At 34.9% G+C, this 23,179-nt stretch overlaps 1 protein-coding gene across 6 annotated transcripts in view; it reads right to left on the reverse strand.

Annotated features, from left to right (window-relative positions):
• Positions 1-12,328: 12,328 nt before the first annotated feature.
• Positions 12,329-23,179, reverse strand: part of prox1a (prospero homeobox 1a) — a 99,784-nt gene continuing 88,933 nt past the window's right edge. For 3 of the 6 annotated variants that reach the window (XM_073050854.1, XM_073050857.1, XM_073050853.1), the window contains one exon: positions 12,329-19,494. In XM_073050854.1, the coding sequence (XP_072906955.1) occupies positions 19,306-19,494 (189 nt within the window). In that variant the 3' untranslated portion in view covers positions 12,329-19,305. Of the gene's footprint in view, positions 19,495-21,629; positions 21,732-23,179 lie in introns of those variants that run through there. The other 3 variants (XM_073050858.1, XM_073050856.1, XM_073050859.1) reach the window with 2 other exon arrangements.

The raw sequence follows: 23,179 nt of genomic DNA on the forward strand, positions 1-23,179 counted from the left end.
ATATGTATATGTCAATTTTCACTTCCTCAACTGGACTATTTATCATTTAAATCTGAATAATATTTATATAGTTTGTGGTTTAGTATGTGTAGTACATTGACCTGGGGTTTCCCAATTCCTAAATGTTATTTGAAGTTGCAGTTTCCTTTAGAGGAGTAAAGATTCAGACTTAAACTCAGTTTAGACCGGTAACATAAAATTTAAAACAATATACAAGTGTAGGAAATCTTAAATAAAAACAGAAAATATTTGAAATATTTTGCAGGTCAGGCAGCTTCTCTGAAAAGTGTTACTATTTCAAATCAGAGACACTTAATCAAAACTTGTTTTATCCAGGTTCTAACGAACCAGAACTGAAATATTAGCATCTGTTTGCCTTTCTATACACCTTGGCTGACCTGCTGAATGTTCCCAACTTTTTCTGCTTTTAGACTGTTTAAAAAACAATTAAGCAGAAACTGGTGCTCAGAATTGACTTCACTTTTACTCAGAGAATTGGAAAATACTGACAATGAATGGGATCTGAAACATTAAGGCTTTCATTAGTTGAAGAAATCCCAAAGCTATTCACAACCAAAAGACACTTTAAATCACTACTGTAACAGAGGGGAAAATTTATAAGTGAAAGACGTTGAAAAATCATCAGTAAATCAGAATAATGTAACTGTATACCTGCCTATGTTTAAGCCACCAGGACTGATTAACTTTGTATAAGAGATCTGCCATAGCTCTTTCAGTAGTTAGTTCTGACATTATGAAAGTCTTTCTCTCATTAGCAAACAAGGATAAATATATAGGAACACGTACTTTAAATAAATTAAGGGAATCTCTGTATTATCTTCTCCCTTTAAATTTTCATGATGTGAAAGTAGGCTGGAATTTAACAGTAGTCTTTAATCCACACATAAGGTTGTGACAAAATCAGGTTTATGACTCTGGCACAAAAACGAGAAAACATCTGTTGTCTGGCAAATAGCATGTTCACTCTTCCAGCACTGTCACATTGTCACCTATATACCTTTAAGCAGGCAGCATCTGTTTCTAATTGCAGTTCGTGCAAGGCCTAGTGCTTCCTATGTTTCCTGACCTATAAAACCTAAAAAGGTGGCTTTCCACGTTCATGTGGATCCACTAACACAGTAGATTGGAATCTGTCATGTCTTCAATATTACACTGGAAAATGAACGACAGGAAACTGAAAATGTTCTCATCAAAACAGCGGCCCGTGGCTAACTTTTTTTTCACAATATAATCTTTTCTTTAGATGGTAGCGATATTAGTGTTGCATGATTTATTGTGAAATTGTCTGATATAACATGTGAAATTTTTCCATAGCTGAACAATAGAGGTTGGAATGTTGTCTATTACTTCCTGTCAGCTGATTTCAGCCTCTGCTCTAACTCACTGAGGTGAAACCCTACAAGTTAATTTCTTGTTTTGGGATGACCAACTTTAGCCTTGTCTTTCTGTCATTTCCTCTTTAATTTCCTAACAGCCATGCTACATTTGAGAAGGCAACACAGCTTTATCATTTAAAAACAAATTCCTCTCAGTTCTACCTAGTTTTACTTTTATTTTTATGGACTTGATAATTTTGTTTTAGATCTGCACTTTGATACAAATAATTACATTTTGTTTCAGTATTAAAAACCCTAAAATAATTTGATTAATTTGATTTCCTTATTCCAGTTAGATAAATATAATAATTTATTGCAGAATGTAAAGATAGAGCTCAAGAAATTATATTATTTTGGTTCCAAGCCTTGATTGATAGTTTGAATTCATTAAAGTCAAATTTAGTTTTTACCATTGATCTGGCTCATTGAAAATAAGAAAATAAAGATAATTGTATCAATGCTAAGCATATCCATGCACTATTAAATACTAAGTTTTGAAACACACTCTATGGTTCCATGACAAAGAGCAAACCATAGCATGTCTGTGATGATTGCCAACATATTATTTCATCATTATAATAATTTTGAGATATTAATACTCAGATCTATAATGTGTTCTAAATGGTATTTACATTTGCATAATATTAATGGAGACCACAGCCAATTTATTTAAGGTTTTTGCAATATATGTACGTGTCTTGTTCACAGACTAAGATTGAAATCAGAGGCCACAGAGCATTTTAAATCACTGCAGTTATGGACAATCACAAATTCTACACTGCCATAAATGATATGTTTATGGTATCATTTCAAGAATACAAGGAAAATGATACTTGTGCTTTAAACAGAAATCAAGGACAGCTTCAAGGATCATTGCACATAAAATACCACTCTTGCATTCTCATATCACGCCTCCCCAGTGAAGACAAAAATATACCAGAGTAGCCTGCAAATATTTTGTTTAGATTAAAATGAGACCTTAAACACTCCAGAGTCAAGGAAGGTAAATAAAGGATTAACAAGACAATTAAGAATGGCGCTTGTAGATATAAATTAAACTGTTGAAATCCTTAGGGGCCACATTATATATAGTCTCTTGTGCATCGTCAAAAGTAGCAAGTGAGCTTAAGTTCTAAAGTGGGTGTTCCATTTATCTGCACGTGATATTGCAAATAAAATCAATTATGATAACTGGAACTAATGAAAGCTAATTTGCTGATATTGCTTGCTTTAGTGTAATTAGAGAAGCAACAATGAAAGTAAAACTTCTGGAATGAGGGAATAAATACTTTTAACAAATTTATTTCAACCTTGCTATTTGTTCTGTGCACTCTAATTGCAGTCAAACTTCTACATTAGCCTTAATTTAATGACTTCCAAAGCTTTAGCAAATCTCTCATTATTATTTTCTATAGCTCTTCCCTTTCTTTCCTTCTCAAACACCTTTTCCCTAACAGTCTGCCAGCTGTCAGTTTTGAAGTATGTTTCTTTTAAAAAAAGATTTTTCCACATGAATTTTCTCCTGCCTTCTGCGGCCTCATTCACTCAATGGATATCCACATGTTGACTCAATTCCAAAGCAGCTGTTGCATCTTATAAAGTCATATGCTATGAAACTAAAGGAAAGGTCTAGACCTCAGACAACATGCATTTGATACGTGTTTGAACATTTATTTCCTCATTTTCTTCTTTTATGAAGTGGGCAATACTATTTACATGATTGAAGCCATTAGGGTAGTTGTTAGATCTTGTATCATATCAGCTTTTGCTACAACTTGGTCTCCCCTCTAGTGATAAATTTGCACAATAATTGAAACTAAGCTAGTGTTTGGATATTAATTGCAATTCCATCACTAGAATCGGAGATGGATAAGTACAAAGAAAACCCTTTTTCCTCCTTTTGGTTCACCAATTTTCATCCTTCAGTGATTCCTCATCAGGGTTTACATTCCTGAGCAATGAAGACTATGAAGAATCAAATCCTGTCCTTCCAGTGGTCATATAAATATTGAATGTCTGCATAAGCCAGCCATTGATTGATGTCTTGCAGATTAGATGTTGCCAGTCACCACCAAGTTACTAAGTCTGAGGTACTACACCTAGTTGGATGGTGCAATAAATAAGAGCTGTTCCTGGACCTAAATAAGTAAGCAACTTTTACTTCTGATCCCCATCCAGTGACCTCTATTTAAAAGTGCACATTTGGCCACTGTAGAGAAAAGGACTGAGCCTGATTGCAACGTACTGTAGCACGCCAAATCCTGCCAGCAATCAGCTCCAGGCTACCTTCCAATATCCCATAAATGATGTCTATCTGCATCTACTTTCCAGCAGCATTGTCGCATAGCAAGAATCGTCTCAGGATCATTTTTCCCCCCTCTCACAAAATGGACATTTATAAGGTAAGCACATGAGACAATCAGTGCAACGTTCAATTCAATATGGGGAAATAGAAGGTGCTGCACTATGGAAATTAACACAGAATTCTGCATGGTGGGATGGAAATTACCAAAGAAAGGGCTGTTAATTTATTTGTCTACAGAAGTACTCAATAAAGCTAAGAAGATCATAGGTTATATTGCCAAATGGATTGAGTTCAAATCCTTTCAAGTCATTCTAAGGCTGTGCTTGGAATACTGTTTCAACTATGATCATCATAAATTAGACCATATTTTGCCCAGGATCAGAATGAAAACAATGGAATTTGTTGAAAGGGAATTGCCTGGGGATATAATTGGATCTTCAGCCTCAAAACTGGTTTGTCTTAGTCACAGTCTTATTGGTGGACTTAGACATTTCCATAGGGTAAACAAATGAAGTTTAGGACAGATGTTAGGAAGTATTTTTTTACACACAGAAAAGGATTAGAGATTGGAAAAGATTATTTAATAAATGATATTGAGCTCAGGGAGCTGGATGCACTTAAACATCAGTAACTGAAATATGGTAGAATTGAAATCAAGCAAGCTGACAACTGAAAGGAAAAAAAGAGCACTGCTATTTCAGTCTACGTTGTCAATCTGTATCCCATGACTAGACCTAGGATGCTGCTTCTTGAATCGAATAGAGCTAGTACATTCAGACAAGTTTTTGTTCAATCAAAACTAAAAAAAAAATGAAATTAGGGATTAAATATAATGATGTTAAATTAAATAAAGATCTTAACCTCATTTACAAAGAGAAACTTAAATTTAGTTACACATCCATTTACATATGACCTCTAAATTTTAACAATGTCTGTCCTTATATTAGCATATGGCTGTTTAATCCATGTATAGGTTTTATTTAATCAAATTAGAAATCCTTCTGCTTCTACTTAATCAATGTGACCTGAAATCAAGGGCAGGTTTCAGAGTATATGACGGATGGAAATAACTAGAAAGAGGCTGGCTAAAACAGATGACTGAAGTTTTTCTTAGCTGTGACCACAGAAACAGATGAACTTGCTTCACCTCACATCTAGTGGTAGTTGACTTTTAATCTCAGAACGTGCTACTGCATATTATGCTTTTTAAAAATTTCCTAATTTAGTCTTTCCTGCCTCCTGTTGGTGAGTTGACAACCAGACAAATCTTCAGAAGACTGCCCAATGGTTTATCGATCAGGTATCCTTGATCGGGAGTATCAAGCAAACAAGGTATTTCCAGCTGCCAGTCACCATGGTTTTTAATTGCAATGCACTCCAGAGAATTTACTGTATTTATGTTACAATCTATTCTCCTATACAGTCTGATAAAATAGTAACAGTGATTAGTTTCCATCACCAGCCCACAGCCTCATTCCCCTGCCTCGAGCATCATGTATCTATACTCATTCAGAGTAAAGGGGTTACAGTGCCGATCAATGTGCTGTTTCTCAATTGGCATGTGCAGAATCTATTGGCACACGAAAAGGTTGCTGCAGCTCCCAGGAACAAGTGTTGTTCCTTTACACTTGGCTGCCCAAGCTGAGGTGAATAGTATTTAATCTCACAAATACCTCAGAGAGGGAACATCTCAACGATTTGCAAACTCTGGTGTAAGAATACATTGACAAATTTTTGAAAACACACATTTGAGTTTGTAATTTTGTATCTGGGCAGTGGACTGTGAAACTTGTCAATTGGTTTTTAAAGCTTTGTTAAAACCAGAAAGCACAGATGTTAAAACTAGGTTCAGATGTAGCGACAGATGGTATTTGATTATGGAGCAGACTGTTCGTATAATACAAAGATGCCGCTTCAGCCATACATGAGGCACTGCAGAGAGCGGTGGTGGAAAAGATTTCAGGAAAATTTAGAAAGCAGGTGGTTCCAGTGGTGGTGTCATTTCAAACTGTCTGCTTCTGATGTTGTGTCAGACAGTGACACTAAATTCACCCGATAGCCCTGTTTACAAGGTTCTTTTCCAATTTAGATTTAAATTTGAGTTTGGAGTGTAGAGCTCTACTGATAATTTAGATGGTAGCAGGATAGATAGGAAAAACAGAATTGCTTTTCTTCAGATTTTAATCATATATTATCACAATGTGTATTCATACATGTACATATCTATTATATATTTCTTTTACTGGTTATACAGCAACTGGATGTTAGTCTTCTTCCGGGAATGCTGGTAACCAATAATCCTTGAATAACAGAATTGGACTAGATTCAAATATTACCTTAATTGCACTGAGGTTATTATAGCAGCAGATTAAAGTTTTAATTGAAGTGAGTTTTAGACTGTGCTCATTATATTAAAATTACATCTTCCTATTTCTTCAACTTCAGCACCTCTAAAATTGCATATTCCACTGCATTATATATTCGTGAGTTTCAACAAAATAATTAATGCATGCCTCTTTTTATGTCAGCCTGATTTATGTAACTGATGCTATATTGGCAGACAAATGAAACAGGAGGAATAGTCCTATATTACTGCACTACGTGCAATAACTGGTACGTTACTGAATTACAACATAATTATCACATGACTGTGTAGAAAAGATTATACAATGAATCATATTTTGTACCTTTCTCACATTGCTGCTGTCTGTCACTGCCATTTTTAGCATATTTCTCATCTAATCTTTTTTTTGCTGTGATTTCCATTTGAGATTTTAAAAAATCTGTACACAGGTCTTCTGAAAAATAGCAGGTTAAAAACTTCCTTCTCATAAAACTTCAGAAGAAATTATTAAATGTGCTCAAAATTGCAATAGTTTGGAAATTTAACATGTTCTGTCTCCAAAAAAAATTGTTAAAGAAAATAATTTCTGAAAGCATGCTTATTGATGGATTTCTTTGGATGGAATCATGCATATGATGATTAATATAACTCATTGTCCACATCTTGCTTGTTCTTCTGCCTGACAATTGGTCAAAATTATTTCATGGCCATCACCTTGAAAAATAAGCCGAAGTCAGAGTATTTCTAAAACCAGATTTTCATCTCTGTGGTTGGCAATATTTGCTGTCCTTTGATATTTTAAGTCCATACACAAATTCTACAGTTGCAAATGGAAGTTGTTTCAATAAGCAAGGTACTTTTTAATCTTCCCTCTCAAATTTGTTTAGAGTGCGTATGACAACTGATTTATTTCACACTTTGTGTAAAATTGTGTTTTTAGTTTTAATTCAAATTGTAGAGTATGTTGTCTAGTGATCAGGTATTGCCAGAGTCGGGAGGGGAGGAAGGTACAGGTGATGGCAGTTAGGGTGTGCTTGTACAAGTGCTCAGGTTGGTGCTTTGTTTTGTGGAATTAAGACAGTATCTGCGGTAGGGTCAAAGTTCAGGTAAGTGACCTGTGGGTAATCATCGAGTTGGGAAAGGAGATTGATGGATTGGGTGGATTCGTGGATGATCACCAAGTCTCAGGGATGGCAGGTTGGAGAGAGATTATTGATATGGGTGCCAGTGGAGATGAAAATGGATGGAAGAACAGGCAGATGAATACTCTAGGGACTGGGCTTGAAGGATAAAATGCAAATAAGTGACTTAATTTTGTGTAATCCCAATTTTGAGCCATGCTATGAAAACATGGGTTACTCCCATTACAATATGGATCAATTTCCCACCCATTGCTTCAAATGGAGCTTTAAGCAGGGAATTACATAATTTGATGTTCTTGTGGCACTGATACCACATCAGATGCATGTCTGTGATTCCTACCATGATGTGCCCTGGTCAATTTTCATGAGAGATGTGAAATGGCCTGGAAACATTTATCACTCTTTTATTGTTTGATAAGTACATTTTCCATCTCATAACTCTGAAATAAATATAGTTTAGCTGTTGGGCAACATTGTCTATTTTCCCACATATTATTTTTTTAAAGCATGGTGCAGAACAAAGTATGTCAAAACTATTTTTATTACTTTGATTAATAACTGATCTTCTTGAATTATTTAAACTATTTTAAAATTGGTATACATAGAATTAAAATATCAGTTTAAACTGAACCTTGGAGGGAGTTATTTATTAAGTAAGAAGATTTTTTTCTCTGTGGTGATAATTATATCAACAGCATCACACATAAGCTGGGTCACTATCCAGGAGAAAGTATGATATCCAGGAATATTATCTATTTGAAGAACTGTTTAAATGAAATCTGCCAGGTGCCAGATTACATTGATGAATTCTGCTGGAAGCTCCTCCTTTAGACACTAGTTGACCTTCGATCTGTTATCAGCATTTTCTGTTGTTGCTGAAAAGAGGTCATTTAGTTGCCCTTCACATATCTAAGGTCAGAGACATTATCAAATATTTTGCTTATTCTTCTAATGTTAATGCTCTTCATGTTCTTGCTTGTAATGGTATGTAACCTATACATTAACATTTTAGTGTCACCAACAATCTTGAACTAGCATTTAGCTTTGCCAATATTTTCAAAAGCCTTAAATTGCATATTTTCTGAAATTCCTAATGAACCTTTCAATACATGCAATACCTTTGAGTTTATTGTTTGGATAGTTAAATGTCTTCTTTCTTTGAAGTTAAATTTATCACTTTTTCAGCATGAAAAAAAGGATTGTCCAGTTATTGAATTTTAAGAGCCATTTTTGATTACAGTGACATTTTCTTCTTCTACCTTCTGTATAACTAGAGTAGAATCTCCACAAACTGAACATCCTGTTACTTCCAATTATGTTCGATAGTTCTAAACAAAATTGCTTAAACCTTGAATTTGAGATCAACTGACAAAATATCAATGATGACCAGACTGTCTTTGTTACCAGCTTTGGCCTCAGATAAGTAACAGGGTACTGGAGACATACCACATGACAAATATGAGCACTGCAGCCATGCATCGACTAATCAGTTCACGATTAGGGATTAATTTTCTCATCATGCTACTCAACTCTGGAGGCTTCAAAAGAAACCCCAAACTGTGGAATTTCATATTTGTAAATCGAAAAATATTTTCAAAGCAGTACAAATTTTACACCTCTGTATTTTTAGCGTATCATTCCACTTGCACCTAACTTAATATTAATACATTTATTCTTTAATTAATAAAATGTATGGGTAAGGTTCCAGTCCACTTGTTCACCAAGGCTACAAATGAATGACCGACTCCACTACAAGATTTTGAACTATATTTCCAGCATGTTGCAACAGAAAACTGATTAAAGCTTAAAGGGAATGGAAAACCAACTTGTAGCTACCCTATTTTAGAATATCCTGGGATATCACATTTAAAATTCTGTCTCTTTTCTGCAAATATCTCCAAGGCCAGGCAACACTTCACATTATCTCTGCTGTTGCGAATTTAAGCCTTTATTCAAATATTCAGTGTGGGTTTTTGAAATACCCTTCTCCATCTTTGAATATATCATTGGTAGAACACTGATCAAACAAAATTATCATTGATTGTTTCTACTGATATCCCATGGCTTTCCGTCATTCCCTCTGGCTTGCATTCATTCTCACTTCAATTTCCTATGATCATAATACAAATGTAATCTGTTGTTGAGAATAGAAAGAACAACTGTCCACATAGAGAAGATGTTAGTGTATGCTCACATCATTTGTTGCTACTTCTTATTGCATGTTCATTTAATAAGGTTTCAGCTGACCTTTCCTAATTATGTAAAAGGCCATAATGTGTAAGGGCTCTCATTACTCCCTTGATTTCATCACCAAATGAATGAAACATTGGACCACAGAATAAGACAATGGCCCAGGGATAGATTGTCCATAATTCTTAGGAGATGGATCTTAGATAAAACCAAGTTAAACCAGGAAATTTTGCTTTTTTATATTTGTTTTATACCAGTGTATGAAGTTTGGTTTTCAGTAGTTTGAGATTTGTGGCCAAGAACAACAGATCTGTAGGTTGCTTCGTTCAGTCATACCTCATTGACCTGCTCCTCTGATCTTCCAATAGATGAACTGAATTTAGAATAGCTTCATAGATTTTATACATTATATAACATTTGTAATCAAAACTTTCTTGCTTCTAACTTCAAACCCTTCCTAATGAATATGTAAAATAATTACATTCTATCCTTCCTACCTGGTTTTGGTTGTCTCTAAACTCAAATATACCTTATTTGTTAGGTGAGCAAACCTTCCTTACATAGATAAGCCAACTTTTCTTCCCATTATTTCTGACCACAGGAAATTCTGCACTCTCACCCACACCAGGTTTTCCCCAATCATCAAAACTCTTCACTTTAACTCTTATGTGTAGATCCATAATTGGCACTCCAACAGTTTTTCAAAATGTTAAGTGACAACAAAAGTAGATATTGTTCCCCGCTGTGAAATGAAATAACTATAAAGCCTAGTTACGAGGGATGATTGATAAGCTCGTGGCCTAAGGTAGAAGGAGTCAATTTTAGAAAAGCTAGCACATTTATTTTTCCTACATGTACACACTTAGTCCAGCGGTCGTGGAGCATACGGATCCCTTCTTTGTAGAAGTCAGCGTCTTAGTCCACAGCATTGGGTGATTGATAAGTTCGTAGCCTAACGTAGAAGGAGTTGAGTTATTAACTTCAAACTTTCTGCATTTTCACTCAAAGAGTTGAACTGCACATGCATGTAACGAGAGCTGTATAACTCATCTCCTTCTACCTTAGGCCACAAACTTATCAATCACCCCTGCTGTAGATCACTTCTACAAAGAAGGGATCTGTATGCTCCATGACCGCTGGACTAAGTGTGTACATGTAGGAGTGGACTATGCTGAACAATAAATGTGCTAGGTTTTCTAAAATTGACTCCTTCCACCTTAGGCCACGAACTTATCAATCACCCCTTGTATTACTGAAAAGCATTTTTAGTTGGGTTCATTAACAAACTCCATTTTCAGCTGCTGCAGTATATTCAAACATTTTTTTTTCAGTCTGTGTTAACTCACTGGTTAAATGGAACTTTTACCTAACACTTGCCCTGGATTTCTCTGTATTTTGTTTATGCAAAAAGCTTTGAACTGAATAAATGTCTGGCATAGCTCAAAATGTCATATTAAAAAAAGTTATATTTTAAATGTTACACTTCAAAGGGTAAATGATATTTGAACTTGACTGCTTCCAATTACATTAGGCAAAGAACCTCAAATTCAAGGAATCCAAATGAAGCATTTAAAAATAGAGGATTTCTGTTAATTTGGCCAGCCATCGGTTAATCAGGGCAGCCACTTACTTGAGAAACCAATTATAGAACAAAAATTAATTGAAAAAAATTGTTGGGATTCCCTTCATTTATTTGGGACATTATGTTGCTTAATTGGGGCAGGAGAATGTTGCCAAACAGATTCTAACTAGCGTCAGTCATGCATACTTGTATGGTCAATGGATGCTACACTATGCTTTGAGCAAACAGTTTTTAAATACCATCAGCTGCATGTGTTTGTGTTCAAGAAAGTGATTTTTGCAACTGACAGTTGGCAAGAAATAAACAATAAGAAAATTTGGAACTGTTTTGCTCACTGTGGTTTCAAGCATTCAGGCTTGGAGATGCCAGAAACAGCTGGGAGTGAAAATGAAATTACTTATCTACTTTAACAAATTAGGAACTATGAAGAATTTTAAGGTATTGACATTCCACTTGAATGTTACAATGAAAATGAAGATTTGGAGCATTCCTTCATCGATAGCATTGTAGTAAGGCAGTCCATTATCTGCACTATGTGTCCTTTTTAATTTTGTTCATTGCATACACTGGATAAATTCCTCTGTCGATAACTATTAGGAACTAATACATAGTTTTATAGTACTGTAGTTATGTTGGCAATGTTCTTACTTGCTTTGTATTTTATTTAAATACACATTATTACTCAGGTTGTCTTTTTTATACCTTTTAACTATTTCCATGAAACTTCAACTAATTAGGGAGCCACTTAATTAGCCGAAATGTATTGGTCCCAATTAACTGGAATCTACTACATATAAAAATTACCAAATGCAATTAGTCTCCACTGACCTCAGGATGTTCATTTTATAGCATATTTTTATATAAAAAAAGTAAACATCAATATTCTCCATCGAGATAAACTTATGTAAAACAATTTGATTTTGGATTTACATATCATACCACTTTAAATGGAACTAGTGACAGTCCAATACCACGGCATACAATGTTCCTCCATTTTCTTCTGAACAATACACTGAGAGATATGATGGTTTAGTCAAGTGTTTGCACACATTGGCTGTTAATGTCTGGTGCTCAGAGGGTAAATCAAATGAATTTATAGCAAAGTGGCAGGAATTCTTTTCCAAGCTGTATTGAATCCATCTCTATAACTTACTATCATAAATTTATTTCCTGATGATCTTATCCACATTAAAACAAACCTATAGACAGAGAGAAAATAAATGTAGAAGCACAGGTAGTACATAAAGAAATTAGCATGCTTATTTCTTCTCCATCAATTCATTTCATTTGCCCTCTACGTGTGTAATGAAAGCATCTGGCCACACAAATCAAAAATGTGAAAAGCAAACACAAAATAAGTGCAAACAATGTATTTGGAATTATATTTATTCTGCACAAGCTTGCATATATACTGCACATACATTCAGTTTAGAGAAGAATGGAAGGCACACAAGGCAATTGAACTACTGTAGTCTGTAGGTGGTACAAAGCAAAGGTAAAAGTCTGGATACCATACAAAAAAGCTTAAAACACACAAAATAAAATCGGTTATTCAGCAAACGGTTTTATCTTCAAAATTTAGTAGCTGCCAAGCAGTATTTAATAACCATTGCTTAAGTCAGTTGGCTACTGCACCCCATAAAATGTATAGGGATCATCATTTCATTAAATGATCAATTATTACAGTACATCCCTGGGAATACAAAATTGTACACCTTTGAATAAATTAGGATAAATTAAACCAATAAATTATGCAAAGTCTTCAGAACAATTAACAACAACAACAAAATTCCACAATCAAAATTGTCTCTAGCTAGAAAAGAAAATCAAAACACTGACTATGTCAGTTATAATTACTGCACTATTTTCAAATTAACAAGTATTTAATACAAAAAGGAGCATAATGCTATGTACAACATATTGCTAAATAATATAAAGGCAGTGTTTTTGTCACTTTTCTGCAACTATATACACACAAGCGTTTTCATCGCAGGTAGTTCATACCCCATAGTTCTCTATGACAAGATGAGCGTGTTTCATTCAACTTCACATTCTGCAACAGAAGTGCAATATGTAGTAACCATTTCCAAAATAGCCTTCTCCCTTGTCATTTAATTTTAAGGGAGTTCTCAAAAAATAAGTCAACATTAAACTACCACTTAAATAAAATGGTGTGGATAGGGTTTAGGTAAATTACAGAGTTTACAAGTGCATGTGCTTTTGATGTAGCTGCTGATTTCTATGCCACTGACATCACCACAAGGAAGGTCTTAGGATTCATCCATTTACTCTCATTTATTTACTGGGTAGATGCAATATACATTCTGTAAATATTTTACATGATACAGAATTCATAATGAATAATGAATGCAGAATTTGTGGATTCTGAATACAATAAACAATGAAGTGAACTTCAAAGAATTTTTATAAATCTAATTAGAATTCCAAGGGCTAACAAACTTACATGTGGGAAAATTGGCAGTTCCCCCCCATAGGAAATTCAATACATACTTAATGATCAAATTCACATCATGCATTATATTTCCTGTGACAGCATTAAACACAGCAACAAATTAGATATGAAAGATGTTTATTTTAAAGGAAAAGGAAAGCATTAGTATGAAAAACTAATTAAATTTTTAAAAAATGGTAATTTAAAGTTAGCATTTCTCGAGGGCTCCCTTTTTAAACTTTAGTGGAATATTTACCCACATATTTTTAATGCAATTACTTTACAAAAATCAAAAGTATTAAATCAGAAACTTAAAGCAGATTACCAGCTTTGATACTCTGAGGCACAACCTAACTGCAACAAAATATGCGAGTAAATACCTCGTACTATTTAAATACTTGAACTTAATGTCTGCCATGTAATTTTCTCAGTATTGTGAATGCTCTCTGCGGCATATTCTGCAATAGTCATAAATATAATTGTCGCAGAAGTCACAGCAAAACATTCTCTTCACAAAACATATTTTCAGCATGTCTAAAATAGAAAAGTTGTCCATCTAAAGGGGAAAAGTCAGCTTTCACTTCACACGTATAATCACATCATATGAAATATTGCTTCTATATACTACTTTTATAATCTATGAAAACACAAAATCTGCACCACAGTTACAAAAAATTGGCTTCTACAAGATTTCCCATACTTGAATGCTGAGCAAACAGTTGAAGAGGAAAAAATAATTTGCTTTATCAAACTGTTCTAAAAATTCTCTTCAAAAATTTTTTCCAGCTGTTTTATTTTTATAAAGATACAATATATGCATAGCTATCACTCAGTAAATCTGGCATTTATTGCAGTTGGTTATGAATAAAAAGGAAATCCTCAAGAATCCCAAATTAAAAAAATGTTCAGCCACACAAGGCACAAGAACAATTGTATATGTGGGAAATTGGGAAATTGAAGGTGTCTGTATCCTTCAAGCTGGTGCATTTAAGGTCTAGGCACAGGATATCACCTCAAGTTTATATGCAATGTTAAATTTCTATTAGCAATAAGAATACAGAAATGGGTAATAATTTACAGATATATCATCCGTCATGAGCTCATATTAAACTATATAAATTTCCAGTCTGAAGCATCTGACCTCCTGCCTCTTTTAGCTGTTACATCATGAATACGTAAAGTGTATGCCAGTATAATGACAGCAAACCTTGTGAAGCAATCAAGATAATCTCAGGTTTATAAGAAAAAAAAGTAGCTGGAGGCACAAAGGCATTATGGCTCTCATAAAAGCATTCCAGTTCAAATGAAATTTCCAGAACATTCTTTATATACTGGACAAAGTGAATTAGGTTAAATGGAATTACAATTAGACTGTTGAATGCAATTTTTATTAAAATCATATTACAAAACTATCCTGTTCAACTAGTTGTGCCATTATTACAGAATAAAATATTGAGATGATTTAGAACCCATTTGTTTTGATTCTTTACAAAATGTTAGTACGTATGGTACTCTTCGCAATTTTGTGCACAATTTAATTATTTGATAAATCTTACACTTATTCTTTAAACAAGGAAACAGGAAAGTAAAGCCCTTAACTCTGTTTATGATAATCATCGCACCTCTAATTGAGACCATATTGTAATGACAGCACAAACTGTTATCTGGTATTCTTCAAGGTCAGTCCTATAATAGGATCACCAATACTGATAACTAATTTCATTAGACAAGTTTGTTTTCAAATTTTGTAGTAACAATATGTCAGTACTAATTGAGACTGAGTGACTGGTACATAATTCTGCCAGGCAAAGCTAAGTAGTCAGTACAACACAAACTCAAATGAAGGACTCGGCAGTTAGGGGGCACACCAAAGTTAAGTTGGCAAACTTGGTTTAGATGCATAGTGAATACAATGACACTTTATTTTATTGTCTGCATTTCCTGAAATGTACAGACACTGCAAGTGCTCTCGAATTGTGATTGGGTATTTCAGGCATTGTGCTGCTAATTTGATGTCAGCAGGTTTTTAAGGCTATGTGTTGACATTAATTGCTCCCTGCATTTCATTCCATCAGTTGAACTTAAAATAAGTTACACTGCAACATTAGGGTCACTCACATTGTTATAACACTCAATTCCTCATAATTTAAAAAATTGTAAATGTACAAAATATTAAATTTTGTATGATTGAGATTTCAAGTGCTCTGATCATCTTAAGAGAAAAAAATTCAAATAAGTAAAATGTAATAAAACACAATATTTTAAAATGCTCATCGTTCAATGATTCACTCTACTTCTGCTACTGCAAAGCCAACATTTTGTTCTGGTTTGTGACTAATTACAATTCAATCATCAGCATTTCTGACAACAGAATAAAAAATAATGAATTGTAATGATAGCTTCAGACCTATATCAATACGAATGTTTAATTCATTAACTTAAATGCAACATTTTACATAAATCAGGACTTTTAAAGTGATTCATTCACTGAAAATGTTTTCTCAACATTGTTCGTCTTTACCCATTAGAAATAATAAAAATACCATTTTTAAAATTACTTTGGTTTCAAAGCTTGAAAACACAATGTAATTTTGTTCCAATCTATCCACATGCTCCAAAAAATGTTGATGTATTGGTGGTACATCCTGCACAGCATCTAGGTCTGTAATGCTGATATCCAACACAGATAGTTCCATCAGCCCGGACCCCTTTTGTATCCATCTCAGTCTTAATTTTATCAGAATATGGTCACAGTTGAACCTGGAACATCTATACGCAGAAAAATTCTAATCTGGAATACTCAGTGCAGGATATGTTTAGAAAAATTGTTTTGCAGACACTATTTAGCCGATGTATTTATAAACTGAAATTAGATTCAAAATTGTTGAATGGCAAAATGAGTGTGTGTCAGGGAAGAAATTTTTCTTTGCTTGTAGAAGATCAGTAGCGTGGTAGTAGTTCCTGCACATTATACTCCACTTGAGATGTAGCTCATTGGAGGTCAATGGAAACAAATTTCAGAGGAGGAGTTCAACAAGCAAATGCTTCCATACTGCAAGTTCAGTGCTTGCAACCAAAGATGAATTACTATTGTGTTAAATATTAAAAAAAGAAAATAACGAGTCCTAAATTTAAATTTGTATTATCTTTAAGTCATTTCACTTTAACCTGAATATGGTGAACAAATTTTTTAAAAAACTTTTAAGTTCATCCTAAAGTGACAGTCACTTTTCTGTTAAGAGTCTAATGGTGAGCATTTCATAGTTTTAAGACCAGTTACCCTAACAAGCTATACTTCTGTTTGATATTATCTAAGGTAGTCGACAGTAAATCCAATGGAAGATTTTCCAATAATCCTTACTGATCAAACTTCTAATGCAATATCAGCCTTTCTGCAGCCTGGAAATTGAGTGAATCGCAGCTTGCAATCTGGAATTTCTGGCCTGAACACCAGGAATTCCTAATGACACAACCTATTTAGCATCTAACTGGTAGGTTTGATTTTATACAAGGGCTTAAATTACAAACCAATTAGGCAAAATGAAATGTGTAACATACCATAAACCAATAAGTTTAACACAATTTAGTTTTAAATAGGGCAGAAACAGTAATAGATCCATTTTCAGTCTGTGGTTACATGAATTTAGCTTTATACCAAATTATGAGCATTGGCATCCTTCTGTACAGAGCCACTGGATTCTGGTGAACTACCATGTTGAAAAGTCACTCAAGATAAATTTCAAAAAGGTGCAAAAATTATGCCAATCCTTTTGTAATAGTATTTCATAAATCGTGTATTCAGAAAGTGCACACTTTGCTGCTTTATTTTGTCAGAAACTGCTGTTAAGACAGAGTGGCTATATTCAAACCCAGTTCTAACACTTCATTATATCTCAGTTTAGTCATTTTAAAATATATTATGTATATGCTGGCTGGCGGGTCTGATTGACTGAAAATGTGTATGGTCATCAAACTGGATTGGTTTAAAGCCAATTTTGTCTCAAATAAACTGACACAGATAGAACTCTACATCAGTCATAACACAGAGGTTTGTTCTCAGTAGTAATTATGTTGGTAAATAAAATAAATACACTACTACCAAAAGTCACACTCTAATAACAATTAAATCAGGCTAATGAAGGTATTTTCAGTATAACTGCATAAATATATATATTATATATAAACTTTAAAAATTATACATGGTTCAGCATGTTCCCTTCATCTAATTACTCGGGATGCTTTCAGTAGTCAGTGCCAACACTAAAAACCAAACTGCTAAAAAAGGAGAATGGGGCAAGGAAGAAAAAATTTGCTGCTTATGAACTGGTATCAAATCAAGCTTAATATTTTTGACGTATTTGCACAAATAGTGTAAAACAGTTTGTAATTTGTTTCATATAGTTGCAGTTAAAAATAAATCAGATTAAATCTGGACAATTTCAAATTCCCTGTGGTGAGCATCTTAGTTTAAAACAGATTCTAACAGCATGGCATGTTTACGCACAAATGACTTTCAGTGTCAATAGAACATTTGCACACTATGTACAAGTAACCATTTTCACAAAGAACCTGTATTCTAATTACAATTATGTGCTCATTGCACTCAGCAGTTCTCTTATAATGATTTGCACTTTAAAGCACATTTGTTTTTGTATTCATTTTTTTCCCTTTGTACCTGAACAGATTCCCCCCAACTTAAATAATAACAACCTGATGTCCTCTCATGGTTTGAAATGTGGTAAACTGACACATTCTCAATCATTTAATATTCAAGTTAATTTTCTTTAGTTAATGCAAACTGTTACTTTAAGGAGCAGAGCCAGGAAAAAAATCTCAAATAAAGTTCACAGCACATTTCCATGTTTGAAAATCTGTCAGTTTACAGGATATTTGGACTGAATAAATACATTATTCTAAAGATTTAAAGTTTTATTGGGGTACATAATAGCTAATGAACATCCAGCAGGCAGGATAGCCTCATTTTAAATAAATACATTTAGTTTGTCAAATTTTGCTGAATACTAACAAATTAACAGGGGATTTTTTTTATTTTTTAGCAATCTTTCCTCTCTGGATAATTAAATCTGTCTGCTGATTTGGCCTGTTATAAACCTTTCCTGAATCATCTGGGATCATTAAAAGAGCACAGGAACCTTATTGTGTGTAAGAAGAATTACTCTGCCGTGGAGAGGCTATAATGAAGGAGTCATTTTAGTGAAACTACAGAATGCTAATAGAAAAATCTCTTTTGGTGGAAGATTGTAAGATGGGAATCAAGGCAACATGGACTGACATCAGTTAGAGAGACCAAAGAATAAACACATGCCACTTCCGGGTAGTGATTATTTAGCTATATAAATGACATCATAGGTATAGTCAAGCTATATGGTGTATGCTAGTTGGGGGGGGGAAGGTGGGAAGATCAATTGGTATCAGCCCGAAATCAAAACAATAGCAGGCTTAAACATCTCTGGTAATGATACAACTGGGCCAAACCTCCTAGTGTGTAGTGTTGTATCCCATGACAGTCACTTTACTGTTCCAATGATGTCATAGTTATTTGCCATTTGCCACAACTAATCATTAATAAACCCTATTGTCTGACAGAGCAGATCTCCTCAGGTGTAATACCATAAAATATCAAAAATAAAAGTACACACTCACACTTCATTTTTCTTTCAGTAAATCAAATCAAATAACCTTCAAGACAGAAGGATTCAGGTTTCAGCATTAGTAGGTTCAAGGCTGTGGAGAATAACCTACTGACAAGGTCAAATGTAAAAGGGTAAAACATCATGGAAAATTAACAAATTAGAGCTATGTAAAGCAACAATACAATGATTGGGCATCAGATCGGAAAAGGGTATATTACGTCTGACGGCTCTGGGCATCTTTACTCGTGCAGCAGCTCTTGCAGGCAGTTTGGAGATTTGAAAACCTCCGGGACTTCACTGTCCAGCTTACAAATGACCTTGTAGATGGCCTTCTTCCAGGAAGGATCAACGTCTTTGCCTGCAACAATGGCATTGAAAAACTCTCGTAATGTGATCTGAGCCACTTCCAAGAACCTCTCCGGAACCTGCTGATACAGAAGGAGACAATGACATTAGTCGAGTTTTCAATTTCAGTCCGAAGTCTCTGATTTATTAAAATGGGGAGGGGTGGAAGCTAAGCTTTCATCATTCTTACCAAAGCTTGCAGCGCTTCTGTACACACAGACCCTAAATATGGAAAAGTTTGCAGTTCCCAGTTTATTTCAGGAAGGCTATTTCTGGAAAGACGATCTTTATTTATCTTTGCAACAACCAGACTTATCTACCTCTACACTCAAAGACACAGGTGCAGTTTGCAAGCTATTGACATTTTCTTAATTTTATTCTGATATTAAGTTTAGTTGTTGCAACTTACAACAGACAAAAGAGTGCTAAATTAATTGTTTAATCTAAAACATAACAGTTAAAGTTAGCACTGAAAAATCCAACGGCAGCTTCTATTTGTTGGAAATACTTTCCAGATATTTAACATGGTAGTATTATGGTTAGCACAATGCGTTACAGTACCAATGACCTGGGTTCAATTCTTGCCACTGACTGTAAGGGGTTTGTGCATTTTTCCTGTGACGGTGTGGGTTCTCTCCAGTTGCATCAGTTTCCTCCCACAGTCCAAAGACGTACCAGCAGGTCAGTTAGTTGGTCTTTGTAAATTGTCCCGTGATTAAGCTAGGATTAAATCAGGGTTTGCTGGGTGGCATGGCTTGAAAGGCCAGAAGGGCCTACTGTGCTGTGTCTCAACAAATAAATGGATAATATTTATAAATATGTTAGAAAATAACACCTGGCATTTCATTTCTTAGTGGATATGGCAGCTTCAGACAACTCCTTGTTTTGAAAAGCAGTTGACTATGTTTGGAATGTTACATTGCCTTTAGTTTGCGCCTTGAGGTATTACTTTACCTAATAAGTTTGAAGGTATGATTATATCTTAAGACAAATATTAATGATTTAATTTCAGTGTACTTTTCAGAAACAGAGTCAGGTTTATTATCACCGGCATGTGTCATAAAATTTGTCAACTTAGCAGCAGCAGTTCAATGCAATACATAATATAGAAGAGAAAAAAATATAATAAATCAATTACAGTGTACGTATATTGAATAGATTAAAAATCATGCAAGAACATAAATAATGTACATTAAAAAAGTGAGTTAGTGTTCAAGGGTTCAATGTCCATTTAGGAATCGGATGGCAGAGGGAAGAAGCTATTCCTGAATCGCTGAGTGTGTGCCTTCAGGCTTCTGTATCTCCTTCCCGATGGTAACAGTGAGACAAGGGCATGCCCTGGGTGCTGGAGGTCCTTCATTATGGATTCTGCCTTTCTGAAACACCACTCTGTGAAGATGTCCTGGGTACTTTGTAGGCTAGTACCCAAGATTGCACTTTAATATACTTGTAGTATATTGAAATCAGAATAACTTCCAAGGACAGAAATCAGCCAGTCTTAATGAATTTCTTGATAAAATATATGTTCAGCAATTCAGACTAAGTTCCAATCAATGTAACGTAAATGGACCAAAACACATGATCAAAACTTTGGGCTGAAACTCACTGAAATTGTAACCGACGCTTTTCGCTCTATCAGCACTTGCCCTCTACTCTTCCCTTAAGAAAGCTGACTGTATTCCTCTGCTACCTCTAACTATCTTGTTCTCTCCACCATTAGTGGAGTCTTCTGGATTCTCAACCATCTATAATACTCTAACTTCCATCTAGTTCTGCTCTCATCCCACAATTCCTTCAACCTAGTTTCCGCCTTCTGCCCTCCGTCCTGTACAGTTACACCAAAAGATATCTACATTTATACTCTATATCCTTTGGAATAAGGGCCTCTTGCCTTTGAATTACTTGAAGTACCTGCATGCTGTTTTATATTTTGTGTACTTGAATACCCAGATCCCTTTGTCTTACAGGTTTTAGCCCCACTCCATTTAAATGATTATTTGTTTTTTTATTCTTCCTTCCTGTGGGAAAATTTGGTTACTTCACATTTCCCTACATTATACTCCATCAGCCAACCACTTGCCCACTTACTTAACCTATCCAAATTCATTTGCAGGCTTTACGTGGGGTGATTGATAAGTTCGTGGCCTAAGGTTGGAGTCAATTTTAGAAAACTTAGCACATTTATTGTTCAGCATAGTCCACTCCTAAATTTACACACTTAGTCCAGTGGTCGTGGAGCATAAGGATCCCTTCTTTGTAGAAGTCGGCATCTTGGACCTCCAGAAGTGGTCCACCACGGGGTGATTGATAAGTTCATGGCCTAAGGTAGAAGGAGTTGAGTTATTAACGTCAAACTTTCTGCATTTTCACTCAGAGTTGACCTGCATGTGCATGTAATGACAGCTGTATAACTCATCTCCATGACTGTTGGACTGTGTGTAAATGTAGGAAAAATAAATGCGCTAGGTTTTCTAAAATTGACTCCTTCTACCTTAGGCCACAAACTTATCAATCATCCCTCGTATGTCCTTCTCAACCTGCTAACTTCCCTCTTTCATCAGCAAATTTGACTACAGTATACTGGTTCCCTCATCCAAATCACTAACACAGAATATAAGTAGCTGTACTGATCCCCAATAAATGATGACTGCCATGACCCATTTATCCCAAATCTGTTTTCTGTGAGCTAGCTATCCTCCTATCCATTCTATTCCCAAAGCCCCCATGCCCTTATCTTCTGGAATGACCTGTAACACAGCACATTATCAAAAACCCAAATATTCTTCATTGACTGAATCCCCTTTATCCACCCTGTTTAGTGCATTCTCAAAGAAATCTAGTAAATTTATCATACTATTTCCTTCTCATAATATCATGTTGACAATGCCTGATTAAGTTTTAATTTTCTAAGTGTTCCTCTGTAACCTCTTTAAAAATGGATTCCTGTGTTTTCCCAGTTATCTGATGCCTGGCCTACTGGCTTGGAGTTTCAGATCTGCTGGGCCTCTCCAAATCCCAGCGAATTTTGGTAGGTTTTAAATGACGTATTCACTTTCTCTGCAACAACTGCTTTTAAGAACCCAGGAGGCAGGCTTCCATGTCTTAATCCACTGGAATTATCTTTACTAATAAGGAATACCCAACAGCTATTTAACCGTGATACATATATGCAAACCCATGCATACAGAGAAATGCATGAATGACCCAAGTTCTTCCTTCTGAAGATCTTTATGCTAGTGTAGATCACGGTAGAGTATAATAAAATTGGTTTATCAGTATGCTGCTCTAGTGTGCAACAACACAAAATAACATGCAAATACTCATTTATAATTTTTCAGTCAGCTTTGTGTTAAGGAGCTGTGGAAATGTACATGTACAATTTCGCAAGTACTTGTAAAATGCTGTGGCAGAGTAGCTGGGGCGTTCTGTTTGCATGCCTACCAGCCTGCAGTGTCCCCTATTAACTTTAATGGGTACAAAAATTGTAGCTAGTGAGCACATAAGCAGAAAAATTGGCCATTAAATCTACTGTTTCAAAGTTCCGCTTTGTTCCAACCATAATAAGCTTGTGTGCTGCCTGACAAAATAAGGGACTTCTTACAACTGCCAGATTTCCCTGAATTTGACTGTTAACTATATCTAGACAGCTATTTGCATGCACAGCTGCCACTCCTAGAAAAAAAAGGTTACTCATCAAGGATTACAACTCTTTTACAGAACAGCTGAGTATATCAAAGGTTCTTGTTTCACATATCTTTCTTAAGGAAA

The sequence above is a fragment of the Hemitrygon akajei genome, chromosome 7 (genome assembly GCF_048418815.1).
Source record: "Hemitrygon akajei chromosome 7, sHemAka1.3, whole genome shotgun sequence".
In the NCBI taxonomy this organism is placed as follows: Eukaryota; Metazoa; Chordata; class Chondrichthyes; order Myliobatiformes; family Dasyatidae; genus Hemitrygon; species Hemitrygon akajei.